Source organism: Muscardinus avellanarius (genome assembly GCF_963383645.1).
Source record: "Muscardinus avellanarius genome assembly, chromosome: 7".
Taxonomy (NCBI): domain Eukaryota; kingdom Metazoa; phylum Chordata; class Mammalia; order Rodentia; family Gliridae; genus Muscardinus; species Muscardinus avellanarius.
This window is the reverse complement of record NC_137793.1, coordinates 15,450,183-15,467,818: the sequence shown is the minus strand read 5'-3', so window position 1 is coordinate 15,467,818 and position 17,636 is coordinate 15,450,183. Positions and strand designations below refer to the sequence as shown.

At 39.4% G+C, this 17,636-nt stretch overlaps 2 protein-coding genes across 3 annotated transcripts in view; one reads left to right on the top strand and one right to left on the bottom strand.

Moving 5' to 3' along the window:
- Positions 1–4,259, bottom strand: part of HMMR (hyaluronan mediated motility receptor) — a gene marked incomplete at both ends in the record, with an annotated part of 50,800 nt that extends 46,541 nt beyond the window's left edge. The window contains 3 exons of the mRNA XM_080698631.1: positions 1,823–1,902; positions 2,602–2,700; positions 4,214–4,259. Coding sequence (XP_080554757.1) covers positions 1,823–1,902; positions 2,602–2,700; positions 4,214–4,259 — 225 coding nt within the window. The remainder of the gene's footprint in view (positions 1–1,822; positions 1,903–2,601; positions 2,701–4,213) is intronic.
- Positions 4,260–4,898: 639 nt separating this feature from the next.
- NUDCD2 (NudC domain containing 2) lies at positions 4,899–13,498 on the top strand (the record flags this gene model as incomplete). Of its 2 annotated transcripts, none has more annotated exons than XM_080698487.1 (4): positions 4,899–5,087; positions 8,187–8,235; positions 8,718–8,794; positions 13,415–13,498. In XM_080698487.1, 4 exons carry the CDS (start codon positions 4,899–4,901, stop codon positions 13,496–13,498), a joined length of 399 nt encoding a protein of 132 aa, XP_080554613.1. The 2 variants fall into 2 exon arrangements, with proteins under 2 accessions (XP_080554613.1, XP_080554612.1); XM_080698486.1 differs by having other exon boundaries at positions 8,643–8,794.
- Positions 13,499–17,636: the final 4,138 nt, after the last annotated feature.

Here is a 17,636-nt window from a genome sequence, read left to right as displayed (position 1 = left end):
ATGCGCCACCATGCCCAGCTATCTACATTCATTTCTAAGAAGAGTGTCTATATCAGTCCTACCCATAAAGATACAATGCAAAGGACACATTTTAAATCATATTTACAACGAAAAACTTGTTTTTCTCAGCTCAACATATTATTTCAACATGTCATTAGTATGAAATTATTTTTTTTTAAATTTTTTTATTGGTGCACTGTATTCATACATCATAATGGGATAAAAAAATTGTGTAGACATACATGCACACATCTTCCAGTTTGCCCCTACCCAGTCCCCACCCATTCCTTCCCCATCCCTCCTTTCCATGCTTGGCTTAGTGGTTGACATCTAATATTAAGTATGAAATTATTGAGTTTTTTATATTTGTTGAAAACTTCCATGTATTTCATACATACAACAAATCTCAATCTTAGATGAAAAGTTTTTGTCAGGAATATTTATTTAGATTTCACAAAACAGAAGAAAAAGATTTACATATTCAAGTTATTCTTAAAAACACTTATAAATTTTCAACTAGCAGAACTGATTATTTTAAAATATACATTTAAGCCGGGTGTGGTGGCGCACGCTTGTAATCCCAGTACTTGGGAGGCTGAGACAGGAGCATCGCACAAATTCGAAGCCAGCCTCAGCTACTTAGTGAGGTTCTCAGCAACTTAGGGAGACCCTGTTTCCAAATAAAATATAAAATAGGTCTGGGAGTATAGCCCAGAGGTAGAAAATCCCTGGGTTCCATCCCAGTACTACAAAAAATAAAATAAAATATGCACTTAGCCGGGCGTGGTGGTGCATGCTTTTAATCCCAGTACTTGGGAGCTGAGACAGGAGGATTGTGCAGGTTCAAAGCCACCCTAAGCTACTTAGTAAGGCTCTCAGCAACTTGGTGAGACCTTGTTTCCAAATAAAATATAAAATAGGTCTAAAAGTACAGCCCAGAGGTAGAAAATCCCTGGGTTCCATCCCCAGTAACACACACACACACACACACACACACACACACACACACACACACACACCTTTAGTAGCAGTAGTCACATTTTTCTGTGTGTGGTACTGGGGATGGAACTCAGGGGTGGTGTACCTATGAACTACACCCTCAGCCCTATATTTTCCTTTTATTTTATTTTGGAACAGGGTCTCACTACAAACTGAGATCCTCCTTTCTCAGCCTCCCAAGTAGTAGGATCACAATGTGTGCCACCACACCAGGCTCAGTAGCCACATTTTAACTATTTAGTAGCCACATGTGAAGAGTCGCTTCCATGAAGGACAACACAGCTCTATACTATAGAACAAGAAACGTAGGTAATTGCCAAAAGAATAAATGGCCTAAACTTAACCCTTAGCTTTGGAATACCAATTCTGAATCTTTGTCACATTAAATTTGCACAACTTCTTAAGAGAGTAAAGTTGCCTGCTTATTACAGAATGAAAACAATAACTGTAGGTTCTTGCATAAGCCATCTCATAAGGCTGCCAAAAATTTAATCTGTCACATGCCCTAATGGTTCCTGAGTAGCAACCTTCTTTTAGAAACTGTAAATATTTTTCTTTTTTCTTCACAGATACTCTTCCTCACAAATATCTAGATACTGAAATAACTGAGAAGTGGAAACTATTTTGTAATTGCAAATAAAACGTACACTTAAACATTAAGTAGAATCCTAGAAAGAATGCAGACTGGCTAGAGTTCTAATAATTTATTTCATTAATTTGCAAATTTGCTTGTAACTTTGATTTATGCACTTAACTTACTCTAATCAAATACAATACCTTTTAGATACGTTTTCAATGACAGTTGACAATTAAAGCTTCTCACCTTAGGTCCCACTGTCTTGGCTTTTTTAGCTGAAGCAAGGACAGTATTATCTTTATCAACATTGAGATTTTGTTGAGATTCTGCAGAAAAATGAATTGTAGTTGGTGTTTATATGTTTTAACAACACAACTTCTAAATTTCTTATTGCAACTATTAATGAAGTAACATAATTATTCTTTCTTTCTTTCTTTCTTTCTTCTCACTCAGGGGCTTTCTACCTCTGAGCTATACTCTCAGACCTATTTTATACTTTATTTGGAAACAGAGTCTCAATGAGTTGCTGAGAGCCTCTCTAAGTAGCTGAGGCTGGCTTCGAACCTGTGCGATCCTTCTGTCTCAGCCTCCCAAGGGCAGGGATTACAAGCATGTATCTCACCACGTCTGGCTTTCTTTTTATTTTTTAAGGGCTGAGGCTGTCTGCAAACCATCATCCTCTGGTCTCAGCCTCTCAAAAGCTGGGATTACAAGCGTGCCCCACCACACCTGGCTTATTCTTTATTATTAATTTCTAAATAATTATTTCACAAATTTTTATTCACCTAGTACCTTTCTGACTTTCCTAACATTCCAAAATAAAGGTTAAGGTTATTACCAAAAGGGAAATTACATATCTAGGCGAGCATTTTGCTTACTTTTCCTGGTTGTACAGTGTAATGAAAAAGCAATATTCTGTACTTGATTCTTTTATCCACATAAAAGCTTAAACACAGTTTTACCTTTACACCTTAATTTTAAAACTTGAGATCACAAAACCACTGTTTCATGTTGAGACCCATTACCTTTTTGTTTTTTAAATCTTTCTGATTTCTGAAAGGATACTGGTCCTTTAGATACTTCTGAAGTTTTAACATCATAAGCACCTGGAGAGGGTGCACATCCTAGAAGAAACATTACACATTAATATATCGTCTATTTAGATGATAGATAAAACTGTCATAATAAAGTAAATGTAAATGTAAGGATGCTGTTAATAACCTGATCTTTTCTCTTTCTCTCTCTGTGTGTGTGTGTGTGTGTGTGTGTGTGTGAGAGAGAGAGAGAGAGAGAGAGAGAGAGAGTGTGAGTGAGAGAGAGAGAGAGAGAGAGAGAGAGAGAGAGAGAGAGAGAATTGGGATTTAATCCAGGGGGATTTACCTCTGAGCTATATTCCTAGCCCTATTTTATTTTTATTTTGAAACAGGGGATAGCTGGGTTATTAAAGTCTCACTATTTTCTGAGGCTTGCCTCGAACCTGCTTTCCTCCAGTCAGTCTTAGTCTCCCAAGTACTGTGATTACAAACATTTGTTACCAAGTCCACTTGCTTTTTTAATTTAAGTGTAAAAAAAGCATCCATTTTATATTACAAGCTTCTCTGGGAAGATAAATATAATTTTCTTTAACTTGAGTCAAAGGAACATAGGCAATTAAGCAAAACAGTATAGAGAGTTTGGGGAGGATCATATACTACATAAGGTTCTTTTGTTTAAGTACTGGGGACTAAACTCAGTTGCTGTACCATTAAGCTATATCTCCCAGCTCGTTTTATTTAATTTTCCAGTACTGGTGATTGAATCTGGGGGCATACTACCATCTGTACTACAACTTCTGCCTTTTTGTTTGAGACAGAGTGTCAAGAAGTTGCCCAATGTGGATGGAACATAGATCCTCCTGCCTCCGCCTCCCCAAGTAGCTGGAAATACAGGTGTATGACAATGCATCCGGATTACTTCTTTATGGTGAAAACATTAAAAATCCTATCTTCTAGCTTCTTGGGATACAGTTAAATAGCACACAAAGTTCCAATGTTTTGATCAATAAAATACTAAATAATAGGATGACTTCGGGGTTGTTGAGAGATTAAAAAGCCTAATAATCAATAGAAAGACTTTGTTGCCTGAAGTATACATGACATGTGTTCAATATTAGCTATTATTACTTAATTTGTGGTGTTTTCGATAAGTACTACGGCTGTAATTTTTACATTCATAAGCTGTTTCCGAATCTTCCTTCTTTTAGATCAGCCCACAAATTCAAATGAGAAGAGTAACACGCATTTTTATCAGTGAGGCCTTCCCAGATTCAATGCCAGCAACCCTCCCTCTACCCCGTATTTCCTTTACCCTGTGTAGCTTCTCCATCTCCCTGATTGCTTATATACAGTATCTCCCGCTTGAAAGTAATGTCTGTGGGGTAGGGACGCTGCTTCACTAACTGACATATCCTTTGCATCCTGATTAGTGTGTGGCATGTGTTAGATACTTAATACGTGTTTGAGAAAAAGAACCGAACTGAAGGAGCCCCAGCTATGAGGCGGCCCGGGGCTTGCTGGGGGCGAAAGAAACCACGAAGGGAGAGGAGCTTTAGAAAGTCTCCTGTCCTCCACCCCACCCTGCTCCTACCCCTGTACGCACCGGAAGGGTCATTGAATCGTTTCAAGGGCGCCTTAGAAAAGGACATGCTGACCAGCAGCTCCAGAAACGAAGATCAGTAGAAGTCCCCTGAAATTGTCGGGCGTATTACAGCCTACTAGTTTGAATTCAAATATCCCTCCTTATTCTCCGCCCACCCACCCATTGGCCAATTAGAAGGAAACAAAACCTGCCGTTGACCAATCCGCGTGGGAATCCCGAAAGAGCATGCGCACTGACTTCTCAGGGGGGGGTTCCAACTAGGTTAGACTATCAGCCAATGGGAGACCGTTTCTGTTCGCTGCCTCCGCCCTGCCCAGTCACGTCAGATGTTACTCAATTTTAACCTCTGCACCAACAGCATTTGCGCAAGCGCACTCGGCGACTGAAAAGTTGGAGGATCTGCATTTACCATCATATTGGTGAGAGGGTAGTGATTTCCTGCCTCATAGATTGTTACCCTCTCCCCTCGGATGTTGCCTTTCTTGCACTTCAGTTCTATCAATTCAGGTCCTGCCAGTGTCCTAAATGGCCTCTGAAAGGGGGAAAACGCACCGGTCAGGCGCTGTCTGCTTGTGCTGTTACGCATGTGCCGTGACCCGGGCGTGACCCGAGCGTGACCCGAGCGTGGGGCGTCCGCGCCTGCGCAGTTCGACTGGTGCGGCTGTGGCCGGCTGGGGACTGGACCATGTCCGCCCCGTTTGAGGAACGCAGTGGGGTGGTTCCGTGCGGGACGCCGTGGGGCCAGTGGTACCAGACCCTGGAGGAGGTGTTCATTGAAGTCCAAGTGCCGCCAGGCACCCGCGCCCAGGACATCCAGTGCGGCCTGCAGAGCCGGCATGTGGCGCTGGCCGTGGGGGGCCGCGAGATCCTCAAGGTAGCCGCAGGTCTGGGCTTGTGCTTAGTTTCTTCTTCCCGACCTCCCCAAGTGCCCGAGTCCTAAAGTTCAGTGTCTGTGAAAGGACTGTTGGAGGCCAAGGAGGCTCTTCTGCCTGGCAGAATGAGAAGGCTGTACAATTGGCCCCTCCCTTTTTTTCCCATTTGATCAGAGAACACACATCGTTAGGACAGAAATCTTGCATCGTGTGAATATGATGATACCATTATTTTTCTTATTTCCAAAACAAGTCTGGCTGCTGCTTATGAAAACTCTTGAGTGTCGTACGTGGAGAGATGAATTAGATTGTTAAAGAAGAATTTATCGCGAATAGGCTTTCTTTTGGTCCCTTAGCTAGGTGTCAGGGGTGCAGGACAAATAAGGTTCTTGCCCTCGTGAGAGGCTTATGTTCATAATAAATAAGTGGGCAGAGACAGGAAAGACCAATAAGGAAGAGTAGGGTAACGGTGGGGATTCAGAGAGGATGGGATTCAGAGGCTTGGGATGTAGCTCAGGGGCAAAGCCCATGCTTTGCAAACACCACACCCTGGGTTCCATCCCCAGTCCCAAAAAGGAAAGGACAAAACAAAAACAAACAAAAAACAGAAAAGATGATGTTAGATGATTTATTTTGTCATCTCAAACCAGATATAACCTGCCAAGTGCCTGGAGTGGTCAAGCAAATATTGAAGAGGTGTGTTAATAATTAGTACCCGTTTTATTTATTTTTTTCAGTGTCCTTTGGCTCTGGGACTTGCTTTTTCTTTGTTAAGTCTATAGTAGTTAATATTCAATTAATTTGAAGTTCGAGCTCTTCTCTGACTAGATATTCAAGATGTTTGATGGTCCTGTAGTAAAGGGAGACTATTAGTAGAATACCTTGCTCTGCCATTGTTCTAGTTTTGTAACCTTGGGCAAGGGGTTATTCAGTGTCTGTATGCCTTCATCTCCATCCAAGGTGTGGCAGTTACAGTTTCTACAGTTTCTCATAGGATTTTTGAGCATAACCATAGTACCATAAGTGTGGGCCGGGTGTGGTGGGACATGCTTGTAATCCCCGCGCTTGGGAGGCTGAGACAGGAGGATCAAAGCCAGTCTCAGCTACTTAGTGAGGCTCTCAGCAATGTAGTGAGACCCTGTCTCCAAATCAAGTATAAAATAGGTCTGGGAGTATAGCCCAGAGGTAGAAAGCCTCTGGGTTCCACCTCCAGTACCACCAAAAAAAAGAAAGAAACCATAGTACCATAAGTGTGATTGAAGAGCTTGGAATAGTGCCTGATATGTTTTAAACTTGAACTTTGCATTAACCACTAGTATTTTATATAGAAATGCTCTGCCTCAGGATATTAATGTGAAAAGACACTGATTTTTAAAAATATTGGATCTTAATGATATTTTTGAATATCCATACAATTTTTAGTTTTCTGAATAGTAGTTTAAGATTACAATTCAGATTTACTTTAGTAATTCCAATAACTGAATGAACTTAGCAATAACTCAGAATTGTTAGATGTACATATGGGCCAGTAGTATTTTTTCACTAGTATTTATATGTTAAAGTGTGTGTTTTCTTGTCGGGCATGATGGCGCACGCTTGTAATCCCTGCACTTGGGAGGCTGAGACAGGAGGATTGCACAGGTTTGAAGCCAGCCTCAGCTAATTAGTGAGGATTTCAGCAACTTAGTGAGACCCTGTTTTCAAATAAAATATAAAATAGGTCTGGGAGTATAGCCCCGAGGTAGAGAGCCCCTGGGCTCTACCCCCAGTACCACCACCCCCCAAAAAAAAGTGTGTTTTTAAGTGGCATTTTAGTTTCGTATCTTACAATTTAAATTTAGAAGCAAATGAAAATGTTTTTCAGTATATACTATTTTTTGGTGGTTTTTTTTGTACTGGGGATTCAGCCACAGGGTATTCTATCTCAGAGCTATGCCACACCCTATTTTTTATTCTTATTTTGAAACAGGGTCTCACCAGGTTAATGAGAGTCTCACTACTTGCCAGGGCTGTTCTTGAACCTGGGATATTCCTGTCTCAGCCTGCGAGCACCGAGATTACAAAACTGGGCAACCACGACTGGCTGATACTACACTTGATTTTAGCCAAAAGGCTGAGCAGCAATCTGGCTGAATTTTTTTTTTTTTTTTTTTTTGTGGGTCTGGGGATGGGGCCCAGGGTCATTCAACCTCCAAGCTCCACCCCCTGCCCTATTTTTCATTCTTTATTTTGAAACAGGGTCTCACTAAGTTGCGGAGGGCCTTACTAAGTAGCTGAGGCTGTCCACGAACTGCGATCCTCTGGTCTCAGCCTCCTGAATGCTGGGATTACAAGCGTGATCCACCATGCCCGGCTCTGAGTATATTTTTTAAATTTATATTTTGTTTCTTCCTTAAAACAAGAGGTCATGCAAAGTCAGTTAATTTGACATCACATCTATAGTATGTGTGCTTTTTCTTAATGCAGTTACTCAAGGAAATTGGTCCAGTTTTTACATTTACTTTGAAAACCCATTTATCTTTTAACGGAAAATCTTTTTTTTTTTTTTTTTTTTTTGTGGTATTGGGTGTGGAACCCAGGGGCATTCTACCTCCAAGCTGTATACCCCCAGCTCTATTTTTTATTCTTTGTTTGGAAACAGGGTCTCACTAATTTGTGGAAGGCCTCACAAGTTGCTGAGGCTGTCCATGACTCTGGATCCTCCTGTCTCAGCCTCCAAGTACTTGGATTACAAGCATATGTCACCATGCTTGGCTAGAAAATCCCTTTTTGAATATAATTTTAATTGGTAAAATTAAAGCACTTCCTGGTCAATTCCACATTTGGCCAGTTAGTGATCAATAGCATTCTTCATCTTACAGATATTAAGAAGCCCTGTTTTTTTTGTAGGGAGTCTTATGTTCTCCGTAAGAGTAAATATTCCAATTCCTGTAAAGTAGGTCACATCTTGCTCCCTAAAAGGAAATTTATGGTTGAAAATCTATAAATGTAGTGAAATTGTATGAGATGTAGTTGAGGTTGAAATTAGATAAGTATTAGTAATGGAAGCTTTGTAAAACTTAAATGCTTTATTTTCAATGCCTTATATGTTTATTTTTCAGGGCAAACTCTTTGATTCTACAATAGCTGATGAGGGAACATGGACTTTGGGTAAGCGTAATCTATTATAATGCATAGAAACTTTTTAAAAATTAATTTTGCAAGCCAGGTGTGGTGACGCACACTTATAATCCCCGCATTTGTGAGGCTGAGACAGGAGGATCGTGCAGGATCAAAGCCAGCCTCAGCTAATTAGTGAGGCTCAAGTAGGTTTGGGAATATAGCCCGGAGGTTAAAAGCCTTTGGGTTCCACTCCAGTACCACCAAAAAAAAAAAAGAAAAAAAGAAAAAAAATTAATTTTGCGTTGTAACTTTGCATATTAAGTCATTTTGGTTTTGTTGCTTTGAATAATATAGGGATAACTTGAAAGCAATTATATTTAAAGATTACTTAATGATTTGGAAGTGTGTAAGACTTAATGATGAACTTATTTTTCTAATGATTCTTTTTTATTTAGAGGATAGAAAAATGGTCCGTATTGTTCTAACAAAGACAAAGAGAGATGCAGCAAATTGTTGGACTTCTCTTCTAGAATCTGAATATGCAGCCGATCCTTGGGTACAAGACCAAATGCAGAGAAAGCTTACATTAGAGAGATTCCAGAAAGAAGTAAGTCATATGAATATATCAGTATGTGTAAATATCTAAAAACCATAGAATAACTGTTACTACTTGAAATTAAAACTCACATGTGAGCCGGGCGTGGTGGCACATGCTTGTAATCTCAGTAATTGGACGGCTGAGACAGGAGGGACTGGATGGGTTTGTACACAGCTTCAGCTACTTGGTGAGGCACTCTGCGACTTAGTGAGACCCTGTTTCAAAAAAAAGAATAAAAAATAGGGCTAAGTGTCGGGGTCCAGCCCTAGCAAGATCGAGGTTCGTGTGTTGGTGAGAGAAGAGCCGAGGTCGATGAGAGAAGAGCTGTCACACGAGATCAGGTTCAGCTTCTCCATTTTATTCAGGATTTGGTACAATTTTTATACTTTCTTTTTTTGGCAGAAAAGCAAGGACATAGCCATGCAAGCAGGATCTCCAAAGACAGGAAAAGTTATTGTTTACAGACTTCAGGGCACGTGCCAGACATTTAAATAATCATAGTGTGCTTTGTCTCACTTCACAAGGCGGACTCAAACTTAATCTTATACACTGGCCCAAACTAAGGTCAGTTTGAACTTAATGTTTGGCCCAAACTTTATTCTTGGGAAAAAATCTTTGCTGCCTGAGTCTCTCACAAGCCGCTGCCCATCAGTTTTAGTTATAATGCTTATACATAAAATTCCAATTATACATATGAATCCAAATAATCCTAAAATAATTTTTTGAAGAAAGGAATGCTAGACATACTTCATGGGGGATCTACGCCATTGCGGATCCCCTGATCGAGCTTTCTCAAGATCTGCATGAGATGCTGTAGCAGCTAAGGGTATAGCTTGGAGGCAGATGCCCCTGGATTCAATCCCCAATGCCACAAACCCCCCCCCCCCAAAAAAAAAAACTCAAATGTGGTTATAAAAACTAACAAATTCTTCAATGGATTTTTTAAAAAGTTAATGTTAAAAATGGACTTTCTATGTATAGTTTGATTTTTATTTTTTATTTATTTATTTTTTTTTTTTTTTGTGGTACTGGGGTTCCTGAAAGCCCTTCTACCTCCAGGATACACTCCCATGGGCTATACTTCCAGACCTATTTTTTACTTTTTTATGTGGAAACAGGGTCTCTTAAGCCAGCAAGGCTGGCTCTGAACCAGCGCGATCCTCCTGTCTGTCTCCCAAGCACGGGGATTACAAGCATGCGCCACCACGCCCGGCCTTGATTTTTATTTTTTAATTAATTAAATCTTTTTGTGTTACTGGGGATTGAGGTATTCTACCTCCCAGTTATACCCTAAGCCCAAAGTGGTTGAGGCTGGCTTCAAACCTGTAATCATCCTGTCTCAGCCTCCCAAGTACTGAGATTACAAATGTGCACCATCATGCTTGGCTGATTTTTATTTTTATATTAAGAAGAACTTATTGTTATTGCTGTGACTTTAAGTTTAAACTTATTTAATGTACATCAATAATTCGCGAATAATAAATTCTTAAAAAAATTAAATCAGTGTAGACTCACATCTTATAAAAAAGTAAAAGGCCCCTTCATCATCCCCCTCCCAGCCTCCATTCTCAGTATCATTCTCATCTCAGATGTTGGCATTTCTGTTTTTTTTTTTTTTTTTTTTTTTTTTCCAGATCTGAGGATGGAACCCAGGGGCATTCAACCTCCAAGCTACACCCTTTGCCCTATTTTTTATTTTTTATTTTGAAACAGGGTCTTACTGAGTCGCGTAGGGCCTCACTAAGTAGCTGAGGCTGTCCGCTAACTGTGATCTTCCGGTCTCAGCCTCCTGAATGCCGGGATTAAAAGTGTCAGCCACCACATCTGGCTCTGGCATATCTCTTGTCCTGACCTTTGGATGTTCATATCCAGTTACCTATCTAGCAACTCTATTTTGCTATCTTAAGGATGTATGAAAGTCAGTTGCAAATCAAACAACCTAATTTTCTTCCCAGATCTATTTTCTCTAGCCTTCCCATTTCAGTAAAGGGAAACTAATTACTCAGGTTAAGAAAAAAAAGGAGGGCAGATTAACTTTGATTCCTACTTCTCTCTCACATCCTATCCAGATGGTTAAGGAATCCTAATAGAGCGATGTCCCAAGTTCATTCAGAGTTTGACCACTTATACCACCAGCCCTTCTAACCCTGTCCTCTGGACCTTCTCAAATGCCTTGTCCAAGCTGGGTATGGTGGCACAGTTTGTAATCCCAGCATTTGGGAGGCTGAGACAGGAGGATAGCGGTTTTCAGATAGCCTCAGCCACTACTTAGGCCCTTTGCAGCTCACTGAGACCCTGTTTCAAAGTAAAGAATGAAATAGGGCTGGGGATATAGCTCGAATGTAGACTGCCCCTGGGTTCCATCCCCAGTACCGCAAAAAAAAAAAAGCCTTGTTCAGATTACTTCAGTAACTTTCTAACCAGTCTCATTACTTCTTTCTTTGCCATGCTACAATAGCAGTTAAGGCAAAGTGTTTTTAAAATGCAGACCCGCAAAACAAAAAAATAAACAAAAAATGCAAGTCTTTTTCATACCACTCTTTTTTCAAAACTCTACAAGTTGCTCTTTCTTTCTTTCTTTTTTGTGGGTGTGGGGATGGAACCCAGGGGCATTCGATCTCCCCTGCCCTATTTTTTATTTTTCTTTTTTTTTTTGTTGGTGGTACTGGGGTCCCTGGAAGCCCTTCTACCTCCGGGCTACACTCCCAGACCTATTTTTACATTTTTATTTGGAAACAGGGTCTCCTAAGCCAGCGCGCGCGGCTGGCTTCGAACCTGCGATATCTTCCTGTCTCTGCCTCCCAAGTGCAGGGATTACAAGCGTGTGCCACCACGCTCGGCTTTATTCTTTATTTTGAAACAGGGTCTCACGGAGTTGCAAAGAGCCTCACTAAGTAGCTGAGACTGTCTGCAAACCACAATTCTCCGGTCTTAGCCTCCCAAATGTTGGGATTACAAGCGTGCACCACCATGCCCAGTGCTTTTCTTTCCTTATTTCTCTCTCTTTTTTTCTCTCTCTCTCTCTCTTTCTCACTTTTTTTTTTTTTTTCTTTGCGGGTGTGGGGGTGGATCCGTGATCCTCCTTTCTCAGCCTCCTGAATGCTGGGATTACAAGCGTGCGCCACCACGCTCGGCTTCTTGCTGATTCTTAGCTATGCTAGCCTATGTCTTTGGTTTCCTTCTGGCTGGAATGCTGTTTCTCAACAATATTGCTAACTCTTCATTGTTTTTAAGTCATTGCTCAGTGAGGCATGTCATTTAATACTATATTTTATTCCCATTCCTTTATATTATCCTACTTTTTTTTGTTGTTCATGGTACTTACTAGCTCTTAACACTAGATCAGGGGCTGGCAAACTAAAACCTTTGGTACAAATTCAGCCAACTTTCTAGTTTTAATTAAAGTTCTGTGTTCACTTTTTAATTAAAGTTTTCTTGAGTTGCTGGGGATCGAACCCAGGAGCATTCTACCTCTGAGCTACACCCCCACTTTTTAATTAAAGTTCTTTGTTCCTTCATGTATATATTGTCTTTCTGGTTTTGGTAATGGGAATGGAACCCAGGGGCATTCTACCTCCGAGCCACATCCCCAGCCCTATTTTTTATTCTTTATTTTGAAATAGTCTTACTGAGTTGCAAAGGGCCTCACTAAGTAGTAGCTAAGGCTGTCTTCAAACACGATCCTCCTGTCTCAGCCTCCCAAATAGTGGGATTACAAGCATGCACCACCATGCCCAGCTACATATATATATTTTCTTTGATACAGCAGTTTCATGTAGTTGAGTATTTATAATATTGACTAGGTGGTCTATAGAGCCTAAAATATTTCCCTGGCTTTTTACAGAGAAGTTTGCCAACTTCTACACTTAATTTATGTTTTTTAATTTTTATTTTTTGCAGTACTGGAAATGGAACCTAGGGGCATTCTACTTCAGCTACATCTCCAGAACAATTTTTTTTTTTTTAATTCTTTATTTTGAAACAAAGTCTCACTAAGCTGCAGAGGCCTCACTAGCTGAGGCTGGCCAGTAACCTGTGATCCTCCTGTCTCAGCCTCCCAAGTACTGGGATCACAAGCGTGCACCACCACACTGGCTCAGTTTGTGCTTCATTAGATGTCCCTTACCACAGTGTGAGCCACATTAGGATGTGGATCTTTGTATTGTTCCCTCTTGAACCCCCAGGCCTTTCATTGTGTCTTTCAAATAGTAGTTGCTCAGTGAATTTGTTAAATAAATGAAACCATCAGTGAAGAGAATAACTCCTGAGAGAGTACTTAATTATAGAGTTGATGTGAGAATTAAATGTATAATATAGGCATAGCTCTTAGGACCCTAAATGATAGGAAAGTCTCAAAATAGGCCACTTTAAAAGAATCTGTTTTTACACAGTGAGTAAAATAGGTGTTTCTGAATACATTTGACAATATTGCATATTGTCAGATTTAAATATTTGTAATATTAAATATTTGTAAATTTGAAAGTTACTAAAGTACGTCGTGATTTTAAATTTCATTTGGGTGATTGAAGTGAAGTTTGGTATCTTTTCATAAATATTTTGGCTGTTTTGATTTTTTTTGTCAGATGCCAGTTTTCTCATAAGCTTATTATATTTTTTCATATCTTGTAGAATCCTGGTTTTGACTTCAGTGGAGCAGAAATCTCAGGAAACTACACAAAAGGTGGACCAGATTTCTCAAACCTTGAGAAATAATTTTTTTTTCTTCTGCGTTCTGTGGATCCTAGCAGATGTTGCCAACTTAATCAAAGAAAGAAGAAAATATGAATGCCTAGGGTTAACAAGTTGCAAAATATATTTAAATATGGTTTTAAAAATTGCATTCAAGTATGATTTATGTAGGACACATGTATTATGGAAAGTGTTGTAAGGATATACGGTGATTTTTTTTGGACTTGTTTTTGCTCAGCATGGAGTTTTATATGCTACAGTTTACTAATTTCATATTTAATTGTATTTTTACTAAAAAAAAAATTAGGGTACAGATCATATTAACTGAAAGGGTACCTTCAAGGAAAATTAAGGGTTTTTTTGATGAGTATGATGAAGGAATAATGTTCAATAAACTTTTCAGAGAGTGAATTGTTTACCCTTTTGTCAAAGTACATCAATTTTACATAAGTAAATTACAGTACTGAAAGAGAATTTTAAGGAAAAAATCTCAAAGGTCTTTTGGGTAACAATTTAAGAGGTAATATAAGTTTTTTAGTGTATTAAGGGATTACTTTATGTCAGGAAATTAAAAAATAAAAAAAGTAGGAATGGATTGATAGAAAAGAGAAGGAACTAAGTTGGTATGGTTTTGGGTGTCCTTTGCTAATGACAGAAAGAAAATTTAGACAACTAAGTCAGTGAACATTTTGAGATAGGAATTGTCTATTGAGATTTTTATTTCATCTTATATTTTTATCCTTAAAAAATTAAAATTATCTCAAATGTATAGCAAAGTTACAAGTACATATTTTTTCTTCCTGAACCATTTATTAATCAGATTAAGAGATTATGTTTCATTACCTCAGGAAGTACTTTACTGCTATGTATTTGCTTCAAAAAAAGACAGTCTGTTTTTTGGGTTTTTTTTTTTTTTGCGGGTCTGGAGATGGAACCCAGGGGCATTCGACTTCCAAGCTACATGCCCTGCTCTATTTTTTATTCTTTATTTTGAAACAGGGTCTCACTAAGTTGCAGAGGGCCTCACTAAGTAGCTGAAGCTGTCCGTGAACCCTGGACATGTTCAAGGGCCTGATCACGCACAGAAACAGACACACACACACACACACACACACACACAAACACACCCCTCAGTGCAGTGTCCCATGCCATGCCTGTAATCCCAGTATTGGGAGAATCTAAAAAGGGCCCGATCACGCACAGACACACACACACGCACACGCACACACACACACCCACCCACCCACCCACCCACTCTCGGTGCAGTGTCCCATGCCTGTAATCCCAGTATTGGGAGAATCTAAAATTTTGAGGCCAGAATCAGCAATTTAATGAAACCTTTTTTTAAAATAAAAGAGACTAAGGATGTAGCTTAGAGGTTGAATCCCTATGGGTTCATTCAGCAGTATCCAACCCTCCCCCATTCAAATCTGTGCTGGTGAGTAATTACTGTTAGTATATGTATGTATATAACATATTATTACCTATACACATATATTGAAAACTGAATTTACACCTAAATCCCTTGAGATTCACTTTATTTTTTTTATCCCTTTGTATATTTATAACTCCATTTATTAGCAGTGAGAAGTGTAATTCCTATTCCTTTAGTATATTTGACTTCCTGCCGTAGGTCGTGTCCCCACAGAACGCCTTCCTCTGAGAATCTGCCCTCTGCTGAGCAGGGATGCCCTCCTCATCCTGGTGGATCTCAGCACTTCACTCCAGGCCACTGCGGCCACTCACCCTGTGATTCTCCTCTCACTCACTTTACCCAGGAAGAGCCTTGTTTCTTCTCTTTGGCATTTAATTTTTTAAAGATTTTATATATATTTTAAAATTTTGTGCATTTTATTTCTACATCATATTGGGGTATATAGAGTGTCAGACAGACCCATTAACAAAGGCCTGCAGGAAGATTGACATTCTGCTGTAAAACGTGGTGAATCGTTAATGTGTGAACACCTTCAGCATCACCCTAAAACAGATGAGTTGCCTTAAAAAATCTCACTACTACCTCTGTAGTCACATCCTACTCCCCAGCATCCAAACCTTGGAGACTGCTGATTAAGCTATATAATTTCTTTAAGCAGATAATAAAAATAGAATCATATGTAATCTTTTTTAAAAATAGCCTCATTGAGACATAATTTACATATCATACATTTTACTCATTCAAAGTGTGTAATGCAGTAAGTACAGTATATGCAACCATTACCATAGTCAGTTCTAGAACATTTTCATCTTTTTTTTTTTTTTCTTCATTACTAGGGATTGAACTTGGTCATTCTACCACTGTACTACACCCCTAGGCCTATTTCTATTCATTTTGAAACAGGGTCTCACTAAGTTGCAGAGGGCCTCACTGTGTAGCTGAGGCTGGCCAAGAACCTGCAATCCTCCTGTCTCAGCCCTCCAAGCACTGGGATTACAGACATGCAGTGCACAATTGCCACCCTGCCACCATGCTGGGCTAAAACATTGTCATCTTCTCAAATAGAAACTTTGTACTCTTTAGCTATCATCCCCACTTCAGCAGCCAAGCAACCACTAATTTATTTTCTGTTGTATAGATATCTGTGTTCTAATATTTAATCTACATGGGATCATATAATAAATGGTCTTTGATTACTGGGTTATTTCATAACAGTGGTTCAGAGGTTTATATCCATGGTCTAGCATATAGCAATACTTAATTCATTTTTATGTCTGGATACTATTTCATTATATGGGCTGTATCACATTTTGCCAATTTATTTGTAAATTGATAGGTTTGTAGAGTATTTCCATCTTTTGCTTATGTTGAATAATGCTGCTGTAAACATCTGTGTATTTTTTTTTTTAGGTACTGGGGAAGGAACCCAGGGGCATCCTACCTCTGAGCTACACCCCTAGCATATTTTATTCTTTTGCTTTAAAACAGGGTCCCACTAAGTTGCAGAGGGCCTAAGTAGCTGAGGCTGGCCCTGAACCTGTGAACCTCCTGTCTCAGCCTCCCAAATGTTGGGATTACAGGCGTGTGCCACCATGCTCCCAGTCCAACTAGCTGGGTATAAGTTTTTATGTGCATATGTGTTTCCTTACCTAGAATTTTTCAGGAGTATAGTAACTGTGTTATTTGAGGGCCAGCTAGACTGTTTTCCAAAACCAGCTACACCATTTTACATTCCCACCAGCAGTGAACAAGGGTTCCAGTTCTCCCATATTCTTGCCAACACTTGTTTTTATAAAACTTTTGTGTCTGTCTGCGTGAGTGAGTGAGTGAGTGAGTGAGTGAGTGTGTGTGTGTGTGTGTGTGTGTGTGTGTGTGTGTGTGTTTTACTGGGGATTGAACCCAGGTGTATTCTTCATCCAAGCTATACCCCCACCCTATTTTATTTTTGTTTTGAAATGGTCTCAGTGGGGTTCAGAGAATCTCACTAAGTTGCTGAGGCTCTTTTCAAATCTGCAATCATCTGGTCTCAGCCTCGCCAGTACTGGGATTACAGGCACGTGTCACCATACCTGGCTCTCGTATGACTTCTTGATTCTAGTCATTCTAATGAGCATAGAGTGGCATTTATGTGGTATTGATTTGCATTTCCTTGAAGACAAATTATGTTAAGCTTTCTTTTTTGTGCTTAATGAACATTTATAGATCTTCTATGGAGAAATGTTTATTCACATCCCTTGCCCATTTTTCAATTGGGTTGTCATTATTTAGTAAGAGTTTTTTATATTTTGTATAATTTTCTTATCAGATGTGTTTAATAATTTTTTCTGTAGATTGTTTTTAATTTCTTGATGGTATCTTAGCCGGTTAGTTACTAAGGCTCTCAGTAACTTAGTGAGACCTTGTTTCCAAATAAAATATAAAATAGGTCCGGGAGTATAGCCCGGAGGTAGAAAGCCTCTGGGTTCTAACCCTAGTACCACCAAAATAAAAATAAAAAAATAAAAAATAATTTTTTTTAGTTTTACTTTTTATTTATTTTTTATTTTTTACTTTTTTATTGGTGCACTGTATTCATACATCCTAATGGTATAAAAAAACTTTTGTAGACATACATGCACACATTGCCCAGTTAGCCCCTACCCGATCCCCACCTCGTTCCCTCCCCATCCCTCATTCCCATGCTTGGCTTAGTGTTTGACATCTAGTATTATAGTAATTTATCTAAAA